At 36.2% G+C, this 26,009-nt stretch overlaps 1 protein-coding gene across 4 annotated transcripts in view; it reads left to right on the forward strand.

The window, feature by feature from the left end:
* LOC5571932 (hexokinase type 2) overlaps nucleotides 1-26,009 on the forward strand; it is a 97,258-nt gene that overhangs the window by 8,441 nt on the left and 62,808 nt on the right. Inside the window, exon 1 of one of the 4 annotated variants that reach the window (XM_021851192.1) lies at nucleotides 11,118-12,013. The exons of 1 other annotated variant lie outside the window; for it this stretch is intronic. In XM_021851192.1, coding sequence (XP_021706884.1) covers nucleotides 11,960-12,013 — 54 coding nt within the window. In that variant the 5' untranslated portion in view covers nucleotides 11,118-11,959. Of the gene's footprint in view, nucleotides 1-11,117; nucleotides 12,014-26,009 lie in introns of those variants that run through there. 2 more of the 4 variants (XM_021851191.1, XM_011494856.2) reach the window with 2 other exon arrangements.

Raw genomic sequence — 26,009 nt, forward strand, 5'->3', positions numbered from 1 at the left:
CCATCTTTCTAAATGGTCAACATACTGAGATACTTTTAAAACAAAAGTTTTATGCTCACTAACGCCGCCTGGTGTCGAAATCTCGAATTTAATGGCTCAAACATGATAGAAAAACTTTGTTGAATGCACCACCGTTCTAAGTAGTCAGGATCCTGAGATATCAGAAAAAAACAAAATTTCGATGCTCACTATCGCCGCCTGGTGGAATTTCGCATCTCAATGACCACCTACACCTATCTACTGAAAAAAATGGCTAAACATCATTACCCTCTATTTTGAAAACTTTTTAAGATATTTATCATTTCCCGACCAACCAGTCTTCATAATTCTTTATAGATCTTTGACCAACGATGGCGATCGCTAACGGTTCAAAACGAATCTATATCGATCGCTATCGAAAATCACTGACTGGTTGACCGGGTTATGAAAATGATCGATAATCTGATTTTTGGTCGTAAGAAGTGGTCGTATAAATAATCATCGTAAAAAGAGGTTGGAATGTATATTTTTGATGAAAATTTTGATTTAAATTTAATTGAGTATACAATATTTTGCAACGTTTACTCAGCATTTTGTTCTGCTTCATCAACATATCTGAAAAAAAAAATCGTTGCTCCTTTATCGACTAAAAAACGAAACATTTATAAAAATCATAACGATGTGCGCATCGGCAAATTTTGATTTGATACGTAATCTCCTGCGTTAGAGCCGGTTATCTTATCACCTATAACTTCTTCTTCTTCTTTCTGGCGTAACGTCCCCACTGGGACAGAGCCTGCATCTCAGTTTAGTGTTCTAATGAGCACTTCCACAGTTATTAACTGAGATCTTACTATGCCAATGACCATTTTTGCATGCGTATATCGTGTGGCAGGTACGATGATACTTTATGCCCTGGGAAGTCGAGAAAATTTCCAACCCGAAAAGATCCTCGACCGGTGGGATTCGAACCCACGACACTCAGCTTGGTCTTGCTGAATAGCTGCGCGTTTACCGCTACGGCTATCTGGGCCCTACCTATAACATTCCTCGCAAATTAGAAGTAAGTGCATTTGTGAGCATGACTTGAAGGGTAATGATGTGAATGTTTTCAGATAGTGGCAATTATCGAAGTCATAATTGACATATGTACATTAGGGTGATTAAAAATGTTTAAAATGTTTGAAAATCAAATCTTCCTTACTATTCTTAACATAAAAATAGTGTTCTGTGAAATTTTCAACTTTCTAGGTGGTGATTTTAGAGTGGCTCAAAGACGATGTAGGCTACTATGGGGAAATTATGAAAAATGTTCCAAACAAGTTAAATGTTAGTACAAACTCCCTTAAATCACCACACAGAAATCTTAAAATTTCACAGAACACTATTTTTTATGGTAGGGATTATAAGGGAGATATGGAATATTGGATTTTTAAACTTTTATAAATATTGAACAGCTCTGATGTACAAGTGAATAGCTGAATCAATGAAGTGTGGGAATTTAATTTGGCCACAAATGAGACGATTTGTTTACGGAATTCTTGATTATTTAAAGTAGATTCGCTTATTGGGCTTCATTGATATTTTTTTTTCTTAAATGTGCTCTTCTCGCGATTTATGAACGGTTGGTAAACCTATCATGACCATGTTTTCCAATCGATTTCAAATTAAAAAAAATGCAAAAATGCAATGTGTGCCACAAATGAGATTTTTTTCAGTATTTTTATTCAAAAATTTAGACAATTATCTACAAATCATCCATATAACACTGTGTATAGGAGTTGCCATTTTTCGATTACATTATTTTGAAAAAAAAAAAAATCGGGTAAAAAAGTTTGGTGCTTTTCAAATGATAGTCAAATTCAAATGGTTCAAAGAATCTTCGGAAGAATTTCTGGATGAGTCTCTACCTGTATTTCTGTGGAATCTTTTTCCTAGAAGAATATATGAAAAAGTTCTTGATGAAACAATGGAATTGCTTCGTAAGAATCTTTGGAGTACACCATAGTTTTCTGCAAGAAAAAAAAAGGCAAAAAGTTATTTGATTTCTCTGGTTTTCGAGTAGAGATGAAAAACTGTATAACTTAATAACTTTGAATATGTTTTGTTGAATTGATATTTATAATAACTAAAATACCATGTTAATGTCAAATTTGGCTATTATGAATAGCGAATAAACTAGTAAAAGTTGTTGTCTATCCATTAATTATTATTTGACTCTATTTAGTCACTTTCTGCTGCTCGGGTATCATACATCATTAGTGATTCGAAAAAGATGAATGAAACTCCTTGTCTCGACGCATGGCTATTCGACCCAGTGTGACCCCTGAGAGGGCAGATTCTATATTCCCTTTTTCCTATGACGTCAGAGACGTTTGCCTCCCTTTGCTTTTTGGAGGTGTGTCAGAATCGTGTACCATTGCGCAAGATACCTTGCCAGCGTAAATGTACGGATACAGTTATCGTTCACTCTGGTTATGTGTCTACTAATACGAACAAAATACCAATACTTTTCCGATATAATATATTATGTTCTAGCACTGATGCATAGTTTTTCGATGTGTAATCGAAAAAGCTTTCCTACATGGCCACCAATACACAAGCCAAATGTTGTTGAAAAAGCTCTGAGTTTCCGTATACAAAGACAACTAACATCCCCTATAAATATATTACTTGACAATTTGCCTGATACTTGATACTTGATAAATTTTGAACCTACTACGTATGATGTAGAACAAGTTATTTATTCAGCTTGGAATTTTCTGTGATTTACAACATATAATAAAGCGAATGTTGTTCTATCTTGTTTTACTAGTCGTCCCATTCTCGAGCTTATCTTTATTGATGTATACAGTATACCTTCGCTGTTTTATTATTCTACGACGAATGGCACGAGTTTGTACCCGTGCCCTCAGCCGATCCACGACATAATTCGAGTTGTTAGCTGATGTCTTTTGAGCTGCTCGTAACCTCGATATGTCGCAGACTAGAACGTTTTCGAGTCAGCAGTCTACATCAACTAGGCATATTCAATTGGAGACATTTCAGACTACTTGCTAGCTTTGGTATTGGTTTTGAGAGTGGTTCTAGTATTGAACCATTTTACCAGTGATGCCATGAACTGTTTTTTTATCTTGGAACTGTAGCGGATATGTAAACCAGCATGGAGACGTACTGCCCATAACAGCATATTTGTAACATTCGACACAAGTAGGCATTGAGTAAGGGGTCATCCAAATATGACGTCTATTATTTTGGGGGATGGAGGGGGGTTTCTATGAAAGTGTGACATAGTATTGAAAAACTGACGTGGCAGAAGGGGGAGGGGGTCTAGAAATCCCGAAAAACAATGGACGTCATATTTGAATTTTCCCTAAATGGAATACCAAGTGTGCATTTCATGGCAGTATGGGAAGAAACTAAATTTTCAAAAAATTACCAAGAACTCAAAAGTGGTTATTTGAGGCTGAAATTTTGTACATATTGCATATTGGTTGAATAGTCAGAAAATGATTCTGATTTCATTGCTACTACATTTGAATAAGCTCTATGTGACTGTTATGCGATTACAATTGCCAATGTGACAAAACAACTTGGCATTTTTTTCGATTTTTTTTAGAACAATCTCACCGATTTCAGTGAGTTGATCGAAAGTATTTATCATTTGATGACTGTCCCCGGTATTAATTTGAAATCTCAATGTGAGATAGGTCCCTTTGAAAAGTTACACGAGAAATGGTCAAATCGCTTTGTAAATTCCCATAGGTTACTAAATTGCTCATAACTCCAGAAGCGATGAGTAATGATGTTTGATATAGTATGGTATAAAATATTTCTGTGCAAATAAACATTGTTAAAAACATTTCTTGAGCCCTAACCTTCATCTTCCTAAATCGTGAGAGGGATAGAAAATCATACATTCGTACATTCAGTCCATTTGTTGGTCGTCTGTTAATACCATGGGACGTCACTACAATACTCAATACTGATTTTTCATGGAAGTACCCAAGTAACAATGAAAGCTGAACAGCAAGAGTATTTGCTGAATATTGGCTGATCAGTGGTGTACAAGGCTGAACACCGTGACAGCTGAACAATAATTTGAAGAAAAGCTTATTAAACACTCTTATTCAGCAGAATACTCAAAGCTGAATATTGAGTTGAACAAACTATTTTTCATCTACAATTTTAACTTTTGTTCAGCCAACCTGAATAATATTGATTAAAGGTTATTTAAAGCTTTATTGAGCATTTTGCACCTTATTAGACTACTGTGCAGAAAATATTTGCACAGTGAACAATTGCACACTTCACACAACCACGTACTTTAGAGTTTGACAGCATGCTTCGATACTAACTTTTTAGGTGTTTGTTTTGATTTGGGGAAATGATTCAACTGACGAACTAAATTTACTCGGTCCGGGAATGCAATCCGGACATTGCCAGAAATGCCACCCAAAGAAAGATACAATGGCTTGTGCAGAATTCATACCCGGTATATCTCTAGATGACGAGTTAAGTTCGATCCTCAACGTGAAATAGTTGGGTGAGCCGTTGGACAGCGGCGAGGATCAAGTTAGTAAAAGTTCTTCCGCTAGGAGGAATGCTGAATCGCTAATCGATTACGTACTGTATCTGCGGCAGGCTTGATAGAAACTCCTCTGCGATGCAAAGAGGAGGCGATTTTGCCGTTTTTCTGAGGAGAAAAAAATAAACTCAAAGTTTTCAACACAGATCCTCAAGCGATTCGAGTGAGAGTGCAGAAAAATGCGAGGATTTTTTCAGACACTCTCTCTCTCTCTCTCTCGTTGCGATGCTCACCATCACTCACACTTCAAACGAACTCTCGAGTCTGCCGCCCGAACAGACAGTCCTCGGGGAGTTGTGAGAGCACCCTTTTTTGATGGAATTTAACTCGGCTTTTTTTTGTGCTGCATCTTCCTCGCTCATTTTTCGTTGCCTCGCTGCTTAGCATTTTTTGGCTCCCTCGCAAAGAGGCACTGGCAGCACGCTGCTCTAGAGTATGTCACCGAACTCTGATGATGTTGAGGAGAATTATCAAGCCTGATCTGCGGAAACGGCTCTGATTCCGAAGACGATTTAGATGATGGATCATCAGATAATATCTTCACAATGAAAAAAAATGCCCATCCCCATTGCAGATGCTGGCTATTGGCTGCCGCTCGCGATTTTAAGACCCAGGAAAAGGGACAAGGGAAATGAAGTTTGTTTGTGGGATGTAGCTGGCAATACGGTAGACACTTTTCTATACCAATGCTAATTACTTTCTTATAAACATAACTAAAAAGAAGTTTTCATTTCTCTGCTTGGAATTATTTTGAAACGTCATAAATAGCTTTCGAGGCATACGCCTACTGATGTTAGTGAGTGTGCAAATTGTCTCTAGCACATGAACAATTTCAATAGAATCTAAAAATTCGTGCAATGGTCAATAATCAAATCAACAGCCATTGTCGAAAAATTGTTCACCTGTATGTTGATAAAAATATACATACCGAAATATATACCTACATTGGGTCGAACACTAAATTAATTATTATAAAACTGTTTCATCGAGCAACAAAATTTTCACATCCCGAAGCAGACATGCTGTAAACGCACACGGCCCTATCATTTGTCGAAAAAAATTCTGAATCCGGCATCGATGACCTTGTGTAACAACAAGATAGAACACTACACTCGATAACGCAGATTTCTTTGTAACATTTTTAATTAACTTTACGAAATCCAAATCATTACCAACTTGCGTTGACAACAATTGAATAGCAGAAATTGAAAATTACCGAGGATTCTATTTTGAAACAAAAATCACAACACACTTTGACAGCTAACTCAAGTGTTTTTGCATAGCGCTGTTATCACTTTTTCAGCCTCAATGTAGCCTAGCCCTTATTCAGACAAAATAATATGTTAGTCCCTTGCTGTTGATGATGTTCACACAGTCTCATGTGGAGCAGATGTCAAGGTAAGTGGTTATAAATCAGCGAATCCCAGTTCAAATCTCAATGCCACATATTTACTAATCTTCATCTTTAAATTCCAGCACTTTTCTACACTATGTGTTTGAAATTGTTAGTTGCGTTGATAAAACCCAAAACTATAAACCTGTAAATACTTTTTAATTTTTTTTTGGTTAATTGTTGAATAATGGATGAATAAGCGATCGTTAAGCTTTCGAAGATCGCCATCTGTTCTAATAATAGAATTATGGTTATTGAAAGAGGCCTGAATAAGCGCATGCTAGACCTTTATTCAGCCTTCTATACAGCTTCAATTAAGCTTAAGGCTGAATAAAATCGCCAGAATTAGATGTTTAACAGCTGAACAACAGTGAATGCAGGCTATGAACAGCTTTTGTTCAAACAAAGGCTGAATTGAATTAGCTATAAAAGCGTTTGAGCAGCTTCAAATTGTTACCTGGGTATACACTTATATGGTGCTTGTATAGAGGTTTTTTCTAGGGGGGGGGGTGTGGTATTGTTTCTTGGAACTTCACAGCCCCATAATTTACGCCCATTGGCTTGAAACAGCGTTAACAACTGATGAGATTTATCATATTGTTTGTCATTTCCAAAACCAAATTAAAAAATATTTGTAATCACACATTTTTTTATCTACCAATCAAATAATCAAAGTTTTCAAAACATTCAAAAACTCAAAATTTCTGCTGAAATGCTCAAAGAACAGGCGTTTAAAATATAACATTAAAGGACGTCTGCAACAGCTGCATTTGTATCGAAATTCTGAGTCTATTATTGATCTACGTTTTCTAATTGTTGAATTTAGTGAGTTCATATTCAGCCATTCCATGAAAAACCGAATTCCGTGAAAATTCGCTATTTTGTTCCTTATCCGAAATAAGGAACAAATTTTCAGCGATGTATGTTTTTAAGTTAAGTTTAAGTTTAAGTTTAAGTTAAGAATATGTATCAAAGACTAAAAACCATGCATCGCTGAAAAATTGACCATAAATGTAAAATTTTCTGAACTTTCAAGGAAAAATGAGAATGGGCTATTGCTATTTTGTCCCAAGGTCTTCGAAACACGAAAAACGGTCTTTTTATTTATTTATTGTTTTCATGTAAAAAAACAAGTTTTGTGAAATTTTATATTTTTCTTGAAAAGTCAAAATCTTTAGCTTTCATTTCGTCCAAGAAAATTGAAAATCGGTCAAGCGGTTCAAAAGTTACGCTTTTTTTAAATACATTTTTTGCAAAGTCGCTATTTTTCTGGTCACTCTATCTCGGAAATGGTCACCCTAATAAAAAAAAAAATCCCAAAACACGTGTATCCTTATTTCGGATAAGGAACAAAATAGCAAATTTTCACGGAATTTGGTGACCCACTAGATCGGTTTTTCATGGAATGGAATGGAATGATTTACATATTTTCTTGTTACATTTTTTTTTGTTTTCAGCGTAATTTGATAATAACTACAAATTTAGTCAGCTCACAGCTTTCCGTAGACACAAATCTTAAATTCTGATGTTTACTTTTGAAATTAATTTTTAAGTGGAAATATTGAGCGCTAAATATCACTCTTCAAAATTTACAACTAAGGTTTATTGAAAGTACGTTTATGTAAAATTCAGCATGAAATCATGCACATAAAGAGAATAACGGAAATTTCCATGATGATCATATATATAAAATTTCAGAGTTATCTGTCTGTCAGTAATGCTCTGAAATGTTTCATCGAAAAGTTTCGTTGAGCACTACAATAGAAGTTTAAGAGCACTACAACGGTCAATTTTAATATAAGAACATTACAATTGCAAATTGTGGAGCATACAATAGCTCTTTGTTCGAAAGGTTGTTGTCTGTAATTTTTGCCGCTGGCGCCAACTGTTAGCGTTTGAGAAAAAAATAAACAGTCATTACCCTATTAGCTGAGATACAGAGCATGGAGTATGGAAGAACAGCATTTGATTATTAAATTTGTCACTGAGTGTATATAAAAAAATAACTGTAGTTTTTAAAAATCGTTTACATTTTGTTAAAAATTAGATGACATAAAATACATGTTTTGTTAAAAATGTCAGAACACAACATAAAAATAAACCAAAAACTTGTTATATAGCTAAAATAGCTTTATTATTTCTTGACTCTCTCTACGCTAGATATCCCACTACAGCTCGGTCTGGGATCTGCTAAAAATTGAAAGCACAAAGGCCAACATTAACGTAAAAATAAACGTTGAGTCGTTGACGTTGAACCAACGCCAAGCATTAACGTTAACGTTGATCAACGGCCCAAAAAAATCAACGGAAAATTCGTTGATCGTTACAGTTAACGTTAACGAATCGACGAAACGACGTTAGTCGTTGATTAACGTTAACAACCCTGATAGGTATTGTTATTCAAAATTTTATTACCCTTAATTCAATTAGCCCGGAATATAGTTATGCGGGGTAGATAAAAATGCTCTGTTTCTTGGAAGGTTTTTTTATTTGCATAAATCCCGAAGAAAATACCTTAAACAAACATTGGAAAAATTTCTTATCCAAATCCAGAATATTTGTGTTTAGGAAACACAGAAAGAATTATTTAATCATTATCATTATGAAAAATGATATGATTTTTTGCAGAAACTGATTATAGAATTATAGGACATGTTTCTAATAATATGAGTTAGGAAACTTATGAGTAAATAGGGTGCAGCACCACTTGGGCACTTCTATGATTCATTTTGGCATGGGGGGTTTTCCTCGGTCGAATCGTCTGAAACTTTGCAATAAGGAGCACTTCACTACGACGCATATTGTGGCCAAATATGCGCTTTATAGCTTTCAAAAAACCCCACTGCTGAAGTGAACTAAAGTGCCAAGAGTTGGGTTCGGCTCCCTATCTTGTTTTTTAGAAACTCCTTGAAGTAAAGTCCAGCAGATTTTTTTTTCACGTAATTCGTGGAGGATTTTTTTCTGTAGCATACACAATAGAGAAGAATCTTTGATTCTTTTCCAGCAAAATTCTTGATTGACATGACAGTTCTGATGATATTGTTATCCCTACATAACCAAAAATGGTGAAGCTGGGGGGAATAATATTGTTCCATGATAAATTTTTCAGCGAACTGTTTGCAAGATTCTGGTATGGTCAACTATGTGGCGAGCCTACACAATTAGAAAATATATTCCTGTAACAAACTCCAGAACACTCATGGTCCTATGGCAATTTTTCATCAGAATGAGCACTCTAAGGTATATTGTCTGATAGCTACTTATAGATCAATAATAATGGAATACTTGTCAGTATGGCCCCTTTGGGAACTCGTTCAACATATGTTGGACTTTTTACGAATCAGAAACACTCATTTTCCAGAAGATTGATATCAATTTTGTATGGACTGTACTGATAAGTGCTTGTGGTCAACCATGACGATGACCACATAAAGAACATTTCATAGAATGTCCATTTCAGGGTTAACTTCTATGGTTCATATTTTAGTCCAGGTTGGACAGGGGTGTTGGGCCAAAAATGAAGCATATCAAAATCGGAGCATGCCAAAATTGGAATTCCATGGTACTAATTTGTCACAGTAATTAAAACATAATCTTTACAATAACTTTGAAAACATGTTTTATTTCTTAAATACGTTGTTTACCGATTAACTATTGGAAAACAAATTTTCGAGTAAATTCAATATCACAATTGTCGATTTTTTCGGCCTATTGGAAAATTCTAAATAATTTCCAAACGCAAATCGAAGAAATCTTTCAAAACAATGGAAAAAACGTCTAGTTTAGAGAAATTATGGAAAAATACATAACGTAATAGAACTGTGCAAGTAACAACAGCGAAAAATTCAGAAATTCAATTGTAATGATGACAAATATTTTTTTTTTGTGATGTTCTTTATATCTCAAAGAAAATGCTATAAAATGAACGTTTTTTTCCTCCTGGAGGAATTACACATGTTATTGATTATTGAAATGGTTTTTCCAACACAGTTGTACACTAGGGCGATTCAAGTTTTAAAAATGTTTAAAAATCCAATCTCCCATATGTTCCTTACTATTCTTACCATAAAAATAGCATTCTGTGAAATTTTCAGCTTTCTAGGTGGTGATTTAAAGGTGGCCCAAAGACAATGTAGGTTTATATGGAAATTTCTATGGAGAAATTTCGAGAAATGTTCCAAACACGCTAGTACTGTAATGTAAGTAGAAACTTATCATCCTATATTGACAACTCACTCTTCAAACCTTAATGAAGGATGTTGCTGAGGAAACAAATCCCTTTTGAGGAGTTTAGGATTTTTGGACATGTTTGCAGGGCTATAATCCCATATTGAGCTAAATAATAGCAAACAAACTCATGAATATCTCTTCTGCTATCCGTCGGATTGTCTTTCTCTCTTCAGCAAATGTCTTTATTATGGTTTGAAGAATGAGTTTTTACTAAGGGATAATAAGTTTGTACTTACATTACAGTACTAGCGTGTTTGGAATGTATCTCAAAATTTCTCCATAGTAATTTCCATATAAACCTACATTGTCTTTGGGCCACCTTTAAATCACCACCTAGAAAGCTGAAAATTTCACAGAACTCTGTTTTTATGGTTAGGATGGTAAGGAACATATGGGAGATTGGATTCTCAAAGATTTTTAAAAGTTGAACTGCCCTATTGTACACTTCAATGCAATAATATCAAACTAAGCTTAAGCACAAGATTTTTTAAATTTTATGACTGTGCATTTTAAAGGTAAAAAGGTCAAATAGAAGAAAAATTCAAAATTCGAGAGAAAGAATTATAAATAATTAATTTAGCAATTTTTATTTTGGAACTTTCCTTGACCTTTTTTTAAACGTTTGAATTTAATCTCTACTAGTTACACTGCTACATGACTACGATACTTTCCCATCCTTCAGATCGGTCCAATACAATCTATAGCTACGCGAACTAACACAGCGTACAACCGCGAGAAGGCGATTTATTTATAGCGTGATAGCAGCAGTCAGCACAGAAAACACATGTGTCCGACACCCATACCGTCTTGAACGGATTTCTCAAGTAGGGGGCAACCGAGAGAGACTGGTAGACAAGCAGAACATGAACCAACACACATTGCCATAGAGCAGCACATTCGCTACCAGTCCGCATCAAGGTGACCTTCCTGGACAAATTTTCCATCAAAAATCACTTTCTCACAGTTGTTTTTGACACGCCGGCACCGAAAGTAGTTACACTCCTAGTCTATTCCCTGGACGGATACCGAGCCACATTGCTCCGGAGATTATTGTATCTCTATTTGTAGTCAATCGATCACAGCCGATATATCCTCAGGAATTCCGACGTTGAGTATCGAAGCACCGAGGACTATCTAAAATTATTTTCTTTTCGTTTTCCTCCCTAGAGTGGTTGTGAGTGAAACGTGGAAAAACGGGGTTTGGCCTTCTTGTTAGGGTGCACTGTGTGTCGAAGAGTCAAAGCTCAAACCCATCTCGTCCTTCTCGTGTTGTCCTGTTGTGTGAACGCTAAGTGTCCCATAATACAGTGTTGTTTCGGGGAATGTTATCAATCTTGTCCATAGTAGCGAATAGCAAGGCGTGAAGAAAAGGCTAAGTTAGTGCGGAAACAAAATATAAATATTTTCTTTGTCCAAGTAAATCGCCAGTCCAGTAGTTGTACCTCCAAGCGGGTATTAGAGTAGCGGGTTTATCAGTCGTGAACGCGTTCGTGCTCAGTCGAGAAAGGTTAACGCAGCAAAAAGCCTCAGTGAAACCGTAAACCGAACCGAACGACGGTCAAGTGGAGTACATTCATTCACTCTTGCACGGAAAGGAAGAAACGCTCTACATCTTGGGTGTAAAACAACTTTTCCCAGAAGAATTTGTGAAGTGTTCAGAACAGTCAAGCATAGTTGATTGTTTATATCGATCACACTCGGTGGAAGATTTGATACAGTGATACATTGTCGCAGCATCCCTTGCTTAAGAACACAGCTAACTCTACGAGATGGATTTGGTCAAGCCATTCATGGATCTACACGTGGATAGAGTCAGCAAGGAAGTAAGTACAGCGGGGAATACCATTGATTGCAGTATTTTCGTACAAACAGTGAAAATTGAACACTCCAGAATGATAGCAACTCGATATGAAGATTAGGTAACGCTAGTTGTGTGCGAGGAAAAGAATCACCAAAAAGGCCTTCTACCGCGTGAAGACATCACTGACCTTGGTCGCGGGTTTTGAAGGACGATTGGAAAGAATGGATTTTTGGCTCGCATTGACTAATGATGCCCACTGTATTTCCTATAATTCCCAAGTTCAACGGAAAATTGATTGACCCGGATATTTTTTGGACCAAGAATTGATAAGAAGCGTCGCGACTCGCGAGTCATTGTTTTGTATCGTTTCGTGATTCATTTGACAGATTGGAGGCACATAAACTGTCACAGGCGTATCACATCAAATGACGAAATTCATCTGCAATCAAAGATTTAGCAAAAATTCTTTAGTGTGATGTTTACATTTCAAATTTCTTGTTAATCCAACAAGAATTTTAAAATTCCAAGTGCGACAAAAAATTTAGATCTTCGATTGCGTCATGTTTTCACCGAAGGCAAACGAGTAGGTCAGATGAAGCAACAATAGACGAGTGAGCACGAGACGAAAGAAGAACGGCGCACACAAAAATCAATGAGTTGCTGTTTCCATCGGTTATTCGGCATGGTAGGATGAAATGCCTATCATAGTGAATGGAAAATCGAGGATAATGTGGATGATTAATTTCTAACAGGTAATGGAACTGGAACAGGAATGGTTCAGTTTGAAAAACATTGAATTAAAACTGAATCAATCGAAACCAAATCTTGTAAGCGAAAAGTGTTACACCACACCTCGAAGCTTATCGCCAGCAGTTTGACCCTTCGAACTCGGAGGGGTCAACTGTATACAACAAATGTGTTCTGAGCGGCGCCGGTTGGCATCAGCAGCACGAGAAAACACCGTTTCCGGCGGATTGGAAATGCTAAACAAATTTGAATCAAACAATTTGAATGTTTGAATGTTGCTGCCTATCGAAAAGTACTTAAAACATCATCTGCATTTTAACTTTATAGTTAACGCACATGAATCAATCCTTTAAGTAAACAAATTTTGTGAAAAACAATCTGAATAGGACTGATTTTTATTCGTTTTTCAAAAATAGTGAATGAAAATTGCTAATTATTTTTCAAAACATCTTCTTTCTAGCCCAGGCTCTTTGATTCAAGTTAGGAAACAAAGAGTGGTCAGTTGTTCCGAATTTGGGAGTTTTAGGAAGGGGATCTCGAACTCCATTAGGGGAATCAAGGTTTCCTTTCAAATCGCAACGAAAGGAGACTGTCGCGATTTGCCGGAAACTCTTAAAGCTCGCGAACTTCTTCTCAAACATCTTGAAGAGAAAATGCATATTTTTTCTTTTTACTTATGACGACAAAACTGAACGTTTTTTCAAGGTCGTTTTGAAATGTCTCTCAATTGACTTATCCAGTCCAATCATTATGAAAAAGAGAATTCAATCTGGTATCCATCTCAAGAATATTATTTAGTTCTCTCTAACAAAAGTGATCTAAATAATATTGAAGCTTTCAAAAAACCAAGACGTATGTTCGATGTTCGTGTGGCATGGGAACATTTCCAGAAACCTGGAGGAAATTCCCAAACTCCACTCAGTGCCGTCGGTGCCAACAGTGGTGTCATGGTACCAAACATTGCCACATGGATGCTAAATGCATGATTCGTGGAGGTTCTTCTTACACTAAGCACGTCTGTCCTGAGAAACAAGATATAAAAGTTTGTATGCGCGAATTGCGTGGGCAATGATAAGTCTAACTTTTGGGATTGCCCTTCGCGCAAACGAATCGTTGAGGCTCGCACCAGGCAAATGAACAACAACGTTTTTCGTAGCCGGAATTCGCCAGGCAGAATTTTCATTTTTCTCATTTTTCAGTTAACGATCCTTGCTTAAGAATCATACCCATTAGGCTAAGTTTTTTTTCTATCAGGAAACCGTTCGAACCTATTGAATTCGAATGGATATACCCTAGGGCAATTCAAAATTTAAAAATGTTTGAAAATCCAATCTCCCATATGCTCCTTACCATCCTAACCATAAAAATAGTGTTCTGTGAAATTTTCAGCTTTCTAGGTGGTGATTTAAAGGTGGCCCAAAGACAATGTAGGTTTATATGGAAATTACTATGGAGAAATTTTGAGAAATGTTCCAAACACTCTAGTACTGTAATGTAAGTAGAAACTTATCATCCCATATTGAAAACTCATTCTTCAAACATTAATGAGGGATGTTGCTGAAGAAACAATTCCCTTTTGAGCTAATTTTGTTTGGGATTTTTGTACATGTTTGCAGGGCTATAATCCCATATTAAGCTAAATAATAGCAAACAAACTCATGGATATCTCTTCAGCTATCCTTCGGATTGAATTTCTCTCTTCAGCAAATTTCTTCATTATGGTTTGAAGAACGAGTTTTCAATATGGGATAATCAGTTTGTATTAATATTACAGAACTACCGTGTTTGGAACATACCTCAAAATTTCTCCATAGTAATTTCCATACAAACCTATATTGTCTTTAGGCCACCTTTAAATCACCACCTAGAAAGCTGAAAATTTCACAGAACACTATTTTTATGGTAAGGATGGTAAGGAGCATATGGGAGATTGGATTTTCAAACATTTTTAAATTTTGAACCGCCCTAATATACCCCCTCCCCCTATCGTAATGATCAACTGGATGGAGCATGTGCAGGAGTTGCTATCATCATTCATAGGCGTACAAAACATCAACTTTTTTCGTCTTTCGAAACCAAAGTTTTTGAAACTTTGGGTGTTTCTGTTGAAACACAGCTTCGTAAATATACTTTCATTGCTGAATATTTGCGTTATAGTTAATAACTGAACTGATACTGCTGTGAGAAAGATCACCCCTGAAAACCCGGAACCTGGTGCGGACCACCCCCTAGTTGCGCTACTGTTTGAAAGACTTCCTGTAAGAGCTGGTGTTACTCAAGGCAGCATTTTGGGACCAATTATACAATATTTTCACATCTGACTTACCTGAGTTATCTCAGGGATGTTAAAAATCTTTGTTTGCGGATGACACAGGCCTCGCCGCCAAAGAAGGAAGCCTGCCAGTCATCAGTAGTAGATTGCAAAAAAGTTAGGATATTTTTTCTTCACAGTTGCAAAAATGGAAGATTTTTCATAATGCTTCCAAATCGTAACTAATAATATTCCCACATAAACCAAGAGCTCTTTATTTGAAACCTTCAAGTAGACATGTTGTCACGATGATAGAGGTTCCAATAAATTGATCAGATGAAGTTAAGTATCTAGGGCTCATGCTAAATAAGAATTTAACTTTCAAAACTCACATTGAAGGCATTCAAGCCAAATGTAACAAATATGTAAAATGTCTTAAGAACAAGCTTTTGATATTCAAACAAATTTTCAGGCCAGCCTTGTTGTATGCTGTACCAATATGGATTAGCTGTTGTAATCTCTTATAAGCAGGTGAAATCAACTCACCTGTAAAAAATCTGAACTGCTACGGCAAATGAAATGTAATATGTTGTTAACAAAATGGTAATAAAATCTTAAATTAGTTTTACCAAATTAGGATGATAGTGTTGCCTTACACAGAACACCTAGATATATGAAATGAATGTAATGTTTGGAATGATACTAATAAACAATTAAAAAAAAATTACATCAGGGATATCAAAAATCTTCGTTTGCTGATGACACATGCATAACCGCCTATTCTACATTAAAAGTACAAAAATCACAGGATCATAATGGGATTCCCTTAAAGCCCGATCCGTTATGCAGTCTGAATAATGGAATCGTCAAAGTACAATGCTAATTAAGTGGTCGAATCGACCACTAAGTCTCGTGCAAATTTATTATTTGTTAAGAAATTATTTTTTACGATTCAAAGTGAAGGGATACTTCTGAGCCTTCTGATTGAAACCGATTAAAATTTAAGATTTCATGCTTTTTAAGTTGGTTTTTAATATTATTAAACGAGTATGTTCAACAAATTCTCGTTGTAGTTTTCTTCGTATGAAAACAATCAACATCGGGATTTGAACCAATCATCAACAAGTATGTTCGTCATACCCTGTCGTTGACCAGAACAGGCCCTTGATGAGTTCTACGGAAAGAGGCGTGGCCGCTGTAAATAACACTACCGTATAGATGTGCGGCCACAAATACCGAACGTTGCACGCGCGATTGACGCGTAAAAGTTACATCCTCAAGGTCAACAAGCTATGGGTGAATGATACTCCACAGCCACTACCATGCAGGCCCGCAACTAGAGTACTTACTTTCACATTCATAAGCGCGCCCGGTGGCTATGGCAAGCTCTGCACTTCGAAAAGTACTAAACCACAGATAACAGACGTTCAGGTTCGATAATGAACCTGTGTAAGACTATTACCGGTCGTTTCAATAGGTACCACAAGAAGCAACATCATGGTGGCGCTGGTATCGCAAAGTTTCCATGAGATTGATAGTGGTGAATAATAAACTTATCTAGATATGATAATTCCTCACTGATTGAGGCAATGTGTCGCATGGTGGCGCTATAGATTTCACCGTATTTCAGTTTGAGTCCTTTAACCGCGTTCCAGAAGATTTTTGTTCTAGCATGGATGTCTGTTATCTGTGACTACACTATCGACTTTAACTCGCAGGGTATAGTAGTTAGTCGGAGGAGCTAAATAAGCAGACAGTCGTCTCGCTTCGTAGATCGCTCAATTCTTGAACCGACCCGTTCACTGCGCAGTACTTTGTTGTCTTCCGGTTGTGTGCAGTTGTCAGCGGGGGGATACCTGAACTGACCGAATAAATTATCATACCCAAGTGAGGTCGATACCGGATAAACTGTAGCAAAGCTCGATCGATTGTAGAATGAAGTTATAGAAAAAAAAAATATATCAACTTCAACAGGAAGCATTTGCGACACGGTTTTGACGACAAGCTTTATAACAACCGACAACGCGATTTGTCAAGCAATTGCTTAATTATCCTTATCCCGCGTGTTTGTTTGCTTTGAAGTTCGAAAACTCTGTAACGTCTACGTCAATGACGGCTCGTTCTAAGACGCAAATGTAATTCCTAGAAACGAGACTAGCCGAAGGGGGGCTCGTACTGGCTGGCAAATGTAATCGTCTATATCTCCCTCTCTATACAGTTAGGTATAGTCTATTAGTAGAGACGTTGTCAATCACTTTGGTAATTTATCGACTGCCTTGCATCGAATGGATATAATTGTTGTATGTATTGTGATGAGGACTTAACATAAGCTAATTGGGAAACGAAATTTCGATAAAAAAAAATAAAGATCGAGATTCTAGCTGAAACTTTGAGGTGGAAGGAGATTTAGTAACATCGCCTAGTAGGAAACCTCACTGTATATATATATTAAACTTGATTAGAAATGTATCAATAGGGTGATTAAAATAACAAAAAAGTTTGAAAATTGCATATCTTCCTTACAATCTTCATAATAAAAATAGAGCGCTGCCTAATTTTTATCCACTAAAGGCGACTCAAAGACGATTAGGCTCATATGAAAATTATTACATTGAAACAAATATTTAGAAAAATCTTCCGAACACGATAGAACTTTTATGTAAGTACTTTCATCTATATGTCTAAACTTATTCTTCAAGCCATAATAAAGAAAGTTGCTGGAAATAAAAAAAAATCTAACGGATGTAATAAGAGATATACATATATTTACGTGTTTTGCGGCAAAACTTTTGCCCCTTTCCCCGGATGAATGGACATCCTCTTAGCATTAACGTGGACTCGATAGTTTCACTGGTATTGAAAGCATCATTTTTTTTAGTTTTCATATAATCCTTTAACGTATTTGAGCTAGCATAAAGCTGTCACCAAAATGGCTAAAAATTTGGTAGAACTTTATTCGTATCGTAAATTTTGTACGAAGGTATTGGTGGTGGTATTTCCAACATTTTTTCTACTTGAACCACCCTAATGCACCAACAAACAAAGAGAACCGATATGCTATGGCTATGTATCGTTTCGAAGATCCAATAACTATCAGATAGCTACCGGCCGCAGTCAGTGGTGCACGGCTGGATGTCCTTGAACAAGTGTAAACAGAAAATGCGGTGCACACTTGTTCGAATGTCTAGCTACACGCAGGCAGAGATAGCGAGACTCTCCGATGTCGTCTGATTTCAGCAATAATCAATCTCGATTTCGGCAAAAGGTCAACCAGTCGACGAGTCCCGCTCACTGGTACTACCGGTTTGCACCTGGGCGCTAAAATCTAGCAGAAATCAGAGCCAAATTGACCGGTTTCACTTTTATCCGATCCAACGTAAGATGGAGTCTAATGTGTGGGTGCAAAGGATGTATTTTTGTTTTCTCCCATATCATTCATTGACTACATCTAAAAATAGGCCACGAAACGAAAATAAAACATTTTTTCGGTAATCTAATTATCAAGACTGTTCAATAATAATCGGCCGTTGCTTGATCGTAAGATTCATGCAAAAATCTCAACCCCATGGGACCGTCCATAAACAAAGTGCGGGCTTTAAGAACACAGAAAGGACCAAAAACCACAAACTAGTTTGGACAAAGTAGGATCTGGAAATCATTCTAAAAGAACTACGTAGTTCATGAACATCCCCGCATTCGTTGAGGGAATCGGTATTAATGCAAGTTTATTTAACACACGGGATAAAAGTTCCCCATCGCGTGACCGAGCATGACTGTGCTTTTCATTCGGGGAGCTGAGCAGTGACGACAACCAAGTTCCAGACGCACAGCTGTTAATATTTTGCACATAGACCTTTTATAGTGGAAGCTTTTGAACAGGCTCTTTCGTAAAATGACAATGCTGATTTGTTCCTCGACGAGGCAACACACACAAAACAGACAAAACAGTCGTAGCCTTAGAGTGCTAAAACGTTCAATCAGCAGAAATTCAATTATTCAATTAGTTGAAAAACTGTTTTCAGCATTAAACTTCAATATTCTAATCTTCTACGCATATTTTGTGAAAGCCAATAGTGCAACTGGAAGTACTGATAATAGTACACCCACGTTGTGTGTTATTACACTGCGGAACACGATTTTGTCTCAAGCATCAACATAATTTACTCAATTAAGGGTTGCTGAGTTCATTGCCGTTTTCAAAAATATCACAGCACGTCTAGTTTTTGATATATTGGCCGTTGAAAATGCTAAATTTGACTAAATTTCGGCCAACTTGCATGCAAGTTTAGCAGCTTGTAAGGCTATTTATTTGCTTAATTTGCCACAGCATTCAAACTTTATATGTAAAACAATACTTATCACCAATGTTCATAATACTTTCGAAGCTCAAAAGTTTTTTTTTTGTGTTTTAGAAAAGTGTTGTATTTTGCCATATAAGAGAAACAAAGAGTTTTGTATGGAGGCTGCACACATGTTGAAAAAATCGATTGAATCTAAATTTTATCGTACAATTTCAACCAAATTATATCTAAAATAAAAGTTGAAGTGCTATTTTGCATGCTTGCTGGGTTGGATCATACAAAAGTTTGATAAATCATACTTTAAATTTCATGTAAACATCAATTAAACCAGTGTTATATGCAACTTTGGCGACCTGTAGCTAAAAATTGTGACGTGCGGGAACATTTCTGAGAACGGCATCAGATTCAGCGACCCCAAATCTACTAGAGACACATAATTTAATCCTTGAGACACTCAAAAAATGTCATTTTTGTTACGCTGTGTTATCAGTACTTCCAGTTGCACTATTGGCTTTTTACATCTGTTTTGCCATGAGCGCCAGCAGCTACTCATCTAAGTATCCTTGATTCACAACTCGAGTTTATCCAAAAATGATTGTGAAGATTGCACTGCAAAAATAAACTTATAATCTTCTTCTATTGATATATGAGCAATGAGGCTGTGCAGCTGAAATGACACCCATTGGGAACGATTTTAAAGCTCAGGGGGCGAAAAAGCACTAAAGGGGCAAAAACGCTGCTAAGGCAAAAGCTGAAAATAACGAGAGATTGTAAATTACTTATTATTCAGCAAACTGAACTTACTAACTCCAGACAAAATAATTTCACATTTTTTATAACTGTTTTACTACATTTTTAGGAATGTTCATTTTAAAGTCATGATAAAATAACATGAATAAATGAATAAAATGAACATTTTCCAAAAGAAAATGTTGGCTTTTTCTGTTCTTTGATCTCGGCTAAGCTACGTGGTGCTGAACAATTTTTAGTCTCATTTTTCAAATTTATATAAAAAGCTTGATATGATTAATAATAGGACATTTCTAAGTGTCTTCAAATTTAAAAGTTTTATCGGAATCTTAAGAACTTGGAGAAATCCATGATATTCTTTGAGCTTAAAAAAAAATTAGAAGAACTTTTTTTTATGAATATTCAGATTTTTTATCAGAAAAATGTTGTTTAAATTCTTTGATGTGAATTAGAAAACGAATTTCCCGAAACCGTTAAAATAATGGTAAATTACAGTTCAAAGTAATCAATAAAGTTAACACAGTAAATCATAAATAACAAACCAAATCATACTGTATTGAGCTATCCTTTTAAGCTGGAGTTCTTTAATTTATCAACAGGTCGACAACTTCCTACTACTACACAATGTGAACGTACTCGATCTTTTCGCAAGAAGTTCCAAAACTACTTCAAATGTTCATAAGTTTCATAGAATTGATGCTTGAACATTGCGCAAAATAAAACATAGAGCTAGACTAAAAAAATGCTTTCAACAACATATCGTGTGCGAAAATTGATTAAAATAGCAACATTTTCCACGTTAGATTATATATTTTGATTAAAATGATTTTATTTGTATTTTTATTTTATTTTTTTAACAACTCTAAACTAAACTAAACTCTAAAATGTGCCATTTATTCTAAAATATGTTTAAGTCTCCAGCACTCCGGGTATAAATCTATCCCATCATTTGACATGGACGAATGTTCGAGATGAGGTCTGTGAAGAATGTTGCCTCCTCTGTTAAAATCTTTCCGATATGTGCAAAAACATTTTTTTGGCGAGCTTCGCGAGAATATTGAATTATAATGCATGTATTAGGTGTGCCTGCCAAGTGGATTCGTTAATTCTCCTTAAGGCCTTCGACCGTTTTCCTCTGCACTCCTGATCAGGTTCCTTACCAGATATTTTTTGATTACTTGACGAGATCGTTAATGGATTCTCCCATTATCTCTGTTGAATATCTGTGAAGAATTTAAACTGATGTCTTTATTTGGGTTAATACAGTTTGATTGTTATTGTAATCTATATTCATGAGTTCATTTGTCTTAAAGCTTATAATATGGATGAACTCTGGATGGATTTAAGGATTTTTCGGAATTCAATACAAACAAATGTTTCTCGTTATAGAAACTAATAAATCCACGGTTAAATCAAGAATTGCGTCAACGTTTTTCAACCGACAACAAAATAGAAGTATTTTCGATCATTAAAAGTGTATGATTCTTGGATGATTGAAACATCTCTAATAAATGAAAGATAAACTATTTCCAGTGCTCATTTCAATGGACAAAGAACACAAGAAAAACAAAATCAAGCTCATTTACGAAATTCCAAGCATTGAACGACTACTATTAGTGATCAAACTGAATGGTCCTGCTATACGGGTTTCTCCAGTGTTCATTTCGGTGCGTACACACTTAAACAGACACTCGGAGTTCGGTAAAATAAATTATCGGAATAAATCGGTGAACTAGAAATTCACTGATGATTCGGTATTTGATAGCCTGATTACCGACATCCGTAAATTAAAAGACGAACGGTCTGTGAATTCTCACGAATTTACCGAACACGGTGAAATATTTTACAGATTAACCTGTAAATCAGCCATTTTACCGAAATCCGTAAAACTATTAGCTGAGTTTCGGTAAATCGTGTCCACATTACCGAAATCGGTAACCTGTACAGCGAGAAACGTCAATTCCGCCATATTATGATTTCGTTCAGCTCTCGTGTTTCGATCTGATGTTTTTGAGTGATTATACCGGGTGTTAGAGCCAATTTTCTTTAATATCGTGAACAGAATATATGCCAAATATAAGCAGCCACGCTATACGGTAAGATTCCTTAGAGGGAAATTATTTGGTCCTATACTCACGAAGCATAACATGTTTTTTTTCAGATGGGTGATGACCACTTGCACTCGACAAACGCTGTCTCTGCACATAATTGCGTATAGAGCAAAACAAATTCAAGCGCCCGGATTCATGTCCTGCTCCGCAAACGCTATCTTTCTACATGCAATTTTACTGTAAAATGTAACCTTGGTATTAGCTGAAGCACGAGCAGATGGATGTGTGCCGAACAAGTGAATAATAAAATAGAACACATGATTGTTTATCTTTTCTTGCAAATAGGAATCCACCGGTGATTTTTTATTTCCACAATAAAATACAGCTTTTCTGTAAAATAAATTACAAACCACACTTTTTATTTCGGTAAACGTTACCGATCAGTCGGTAAATTTGACAGTTGCAGCGCCAGTCCTAGCTTACAGACGTGTCGGTAAATTTTTCGTTTATCGAAACGATTACCGACTGTTCAGCTGTTGAGATTTCGGTAAACGAATCACCGAAGTCGGTAATTTTTCCTTACTGTGTAAAATGGGATGGGGGTAGCCACTCACTTACTTTTTTGTAATGCTTCATCTCATTGACAATCAGGAAATTTTAGCCTTCGAATGCCTAGTTAAAGTACAAAAACTAAATTTTACCACAATACGGCTTTCTCCGATGATCATTCCTCAAAAGATTTGATAGGTATTTTACCCATTATTATGTGAGATTGATCAGAGGCTCGGAAACCCAGGAAGATTAATTAAATCATGAAAATTGAATCCTTATATGTCTAGTCAAATGGATCAGCAATAAAACAGACTTCTTCGGTGGCCATTCCGGTGACCGAAAAGTATCTCTATTTATAGAGCACGTGAATAATTGCATAGAACGGCTTAGTTTACTTGAATATTTAGGGTTAATGTAACTGGATCCCGGTGGCCAATACCAATTTGGATGATATGCATAAAACGATGCTCAATTATCTGTCCTAGTTTATGTGGAAAGAATAGACCAAATGTACGCAGAAATTGCCAGTTTTCCGACTTTTGCCACTAGCTGGCGTTGTAAATTTATATCTGGAATATTATAAGACAAAAGACTCTATTGTGATATTGATCACCCTAACGAGTGAATAGGGTCCTAAAATGTTTAATGAAATCTTGTTTTCATTTAATAACACGAAAGAGCATGTTACTGCAACTACTTTAGCAATTTTTCCCGCTTAAATAACGAATATATCATATTGAAACTTCAATTTAAAAATTGGATTCATAAATGAACCATAACACTTGAGATCATGTTTGACGTTCGCTTAGTCGACAAAAATACCACAGGGTTTTTAGTTTTAACACTGGGGTTGTTCCTATCTGACATTTCGGAAGGGACACGGAAAACAAAATACATCCAAAGTTTGAGTTTAAATCAAAGGGTGTGACAAAATCTATAAAAACATAAAAAATGTGTTATTGTACTTAAACAAATGAAAAACATTAGAAAATTGAGTAAACATGTGTATTTGGCGGAAAGAATTGATGATCAAAAGAACTCACAGAATAATTCGAATCGACAGCAATTTAGTAAAGAAATGAGAATATCTTGTCAAATGAACTACAAGCAGATATCTACACGGTCATCTGCCCATTCGGCCATAAGCCAGTCGAATAAATATGTTTTGACCATTTGTCCTAAACATTTAGGCAATAGTTGAGTAATTTCTTAGGATTTACGAAATAATTTTGAAACTTTATGATATCACCAAGTGCTTTCCATCATTCATGGTTAGAGTAAACGTAGGGAATTAAACTAAAAAAAACTGTTTGTTAGCAGCCCATACAGGGGTCATAAAACTGGGGGTTTCCCGAAGAATAATATAAATAACTTTTCCCCGTCACAAAGCTGAAATGCTCAAGCACAGTGCATAGGCTGGTTTTAGCGGGTCGTCGTTGGTACGTCATCCCCGCATTCCCTGAGTTACCTTCTCAGGGGATCTGTTTGCAGATTTCCCCCTTGTAAAAAACAAAAAAAAGCTGGACCAGTCTAGTCTAGAGGGGAGTTTTCGTTTTCTGCTAAATAAAGAAAACCCTAAATTACTCAACTGTCATTGTGGTTTAGCGGTACGTGCCTCCAGCACTCGATCTACACGATAATGCCGGGACAGTGTCCTATATAAGTGCTTTCCGACATTACAACAGGCTTGCGTCAGGTTTTGGATTCGGGGAACTACCAGTCACTGCAGTATAATGTCATCATTTAGCAGTGGTTGCAAATTTCACAAGTGCACAACGCAGTCAATTGAGCGGAATTCCAACATAGATAATGTCGTATGGGCACTTATAACTCCTCTAGGCATAGAATCTGATAGTTTTCCGACACATCAGTTACACCCACGAATGAAAATGTGTTCGATAGGATAGCAGAAGTGCGAAGTGGGCGTCTGACAGTTCCACTGTCACCTTGTTTCACATATAGGGATTTGTTTCACTTGCTGTCTATCGGTAAAGAGCAAGAAAACTGAAAGCGGTGGTAAAACGTCTGGGTAAAAGTTAGGAGCTTGATTGGAGCCGTTGTTGCGTTAAAAAGCTCCACTACAACCCACGACATCGCATTCTATGACGTCACAGACGTCGCAGAGGGCATGTGCGATGCGAAGGTGTTGTTGCAATGCTCGAACACTCACTCAGCCAAAGTGTCTCAAAGCCAAAGTCACCTTCGTCTGTGGTGTTGGTGTCATATCGGAATGCTCAGCGTATGTACTTCGAAATACACTGATCGTTGTGTGCGTTTAGTCATGTGCATGTATACGTGTGTGAATGAATTTCATTCCGGCGGTGGTATTGGTGCTAATCGATACAGTACAACATTTGTACACATTTTTACATCACAGTGTGAACTACCTAGAATGCAAGGAGTGGGAGAAAACACGTGGAGACTCGCAACAATAATGAAACTGTCGAAATGTGTGCACGACGTATGTGGTGATGGTGTGCAACGCAGACTGGATTTCACCATACGGCGATGATGCTTTAAAAAAGTAAACAGAGTCGAATGTTTATGGAAGTGTAATGATCGGTTTAAATAGCAGTTCTAAGAAATTTGTGGATAATTATAAGACAAAAATAAATGATATGCAGTACAGTAACTGAGCATCCATAATTGCGTTTTTGTTTAAATATTGATTTACCAAGAATATCAAACCCATTTCTGCTGTCTAAGTAGACCCAATTGCTGATAACTTCTTGAAACTTAATTCAACTATAGTCAAGCTGTTTTTTTTTCTAATACATTTAAACTCAAAATAATTTTTTAAATATCAATTGTATAACCTTTTGAAAATGAAGATATATTGAATTTATTTGTATTTTACAACATTACAAACTTGTCCGTCGATTTATAATCACCTTTTTTTTCGCTCTTTCGATTATTGCTCGTAAAATTGTTTTAAAGAACTGTGGTAAATAGAAAAAAACTTATCTTGATCATTGCTGCTTTATTCCAATGCCAACTGAACAGCATTTTTTGGAGTTTTTAGAATTATTCTACGAAAATCAAATCTTTCCAAACTCCGCCACTTTGCATTGCATTCAGTATATTTTGACGCGTTCATTTTCAATCCCTTCTTAGAATTTTTTCAACACTTACATATGTAAATAATGTTTATTGTTCCATATTGTCGCGTAAATTTTACTTTCTTGTAACAAAATAATGTTTATTGATTGTAAATGATCATCAATTCTAATGTAATACATCTTAAAATATTTTTGTAGGTTTTTTAATTAGCCCCGCTTTGCTTTATCGACTGTTGAAACTCATTCACCACCTGCACTTTATAAACAAGCTTAAATTCAGGTGTTTGTCCAAAGTTTGCTTCAGATA

This window comes from Aedes aegypti, chromosome 3 (assembly GCF_002204515.2).
Source record: "Aedes aegypti strain LVP_AGWG chromosome 3, AaegL5.0 Primary Assembly, whole genome shotgun sequence".
Lineage (NCBI taxonomy): Eukaryota > Metazoa > Arthropoda > Insecta > Diptera > Culicidae > Aedes > Aedes aegypti.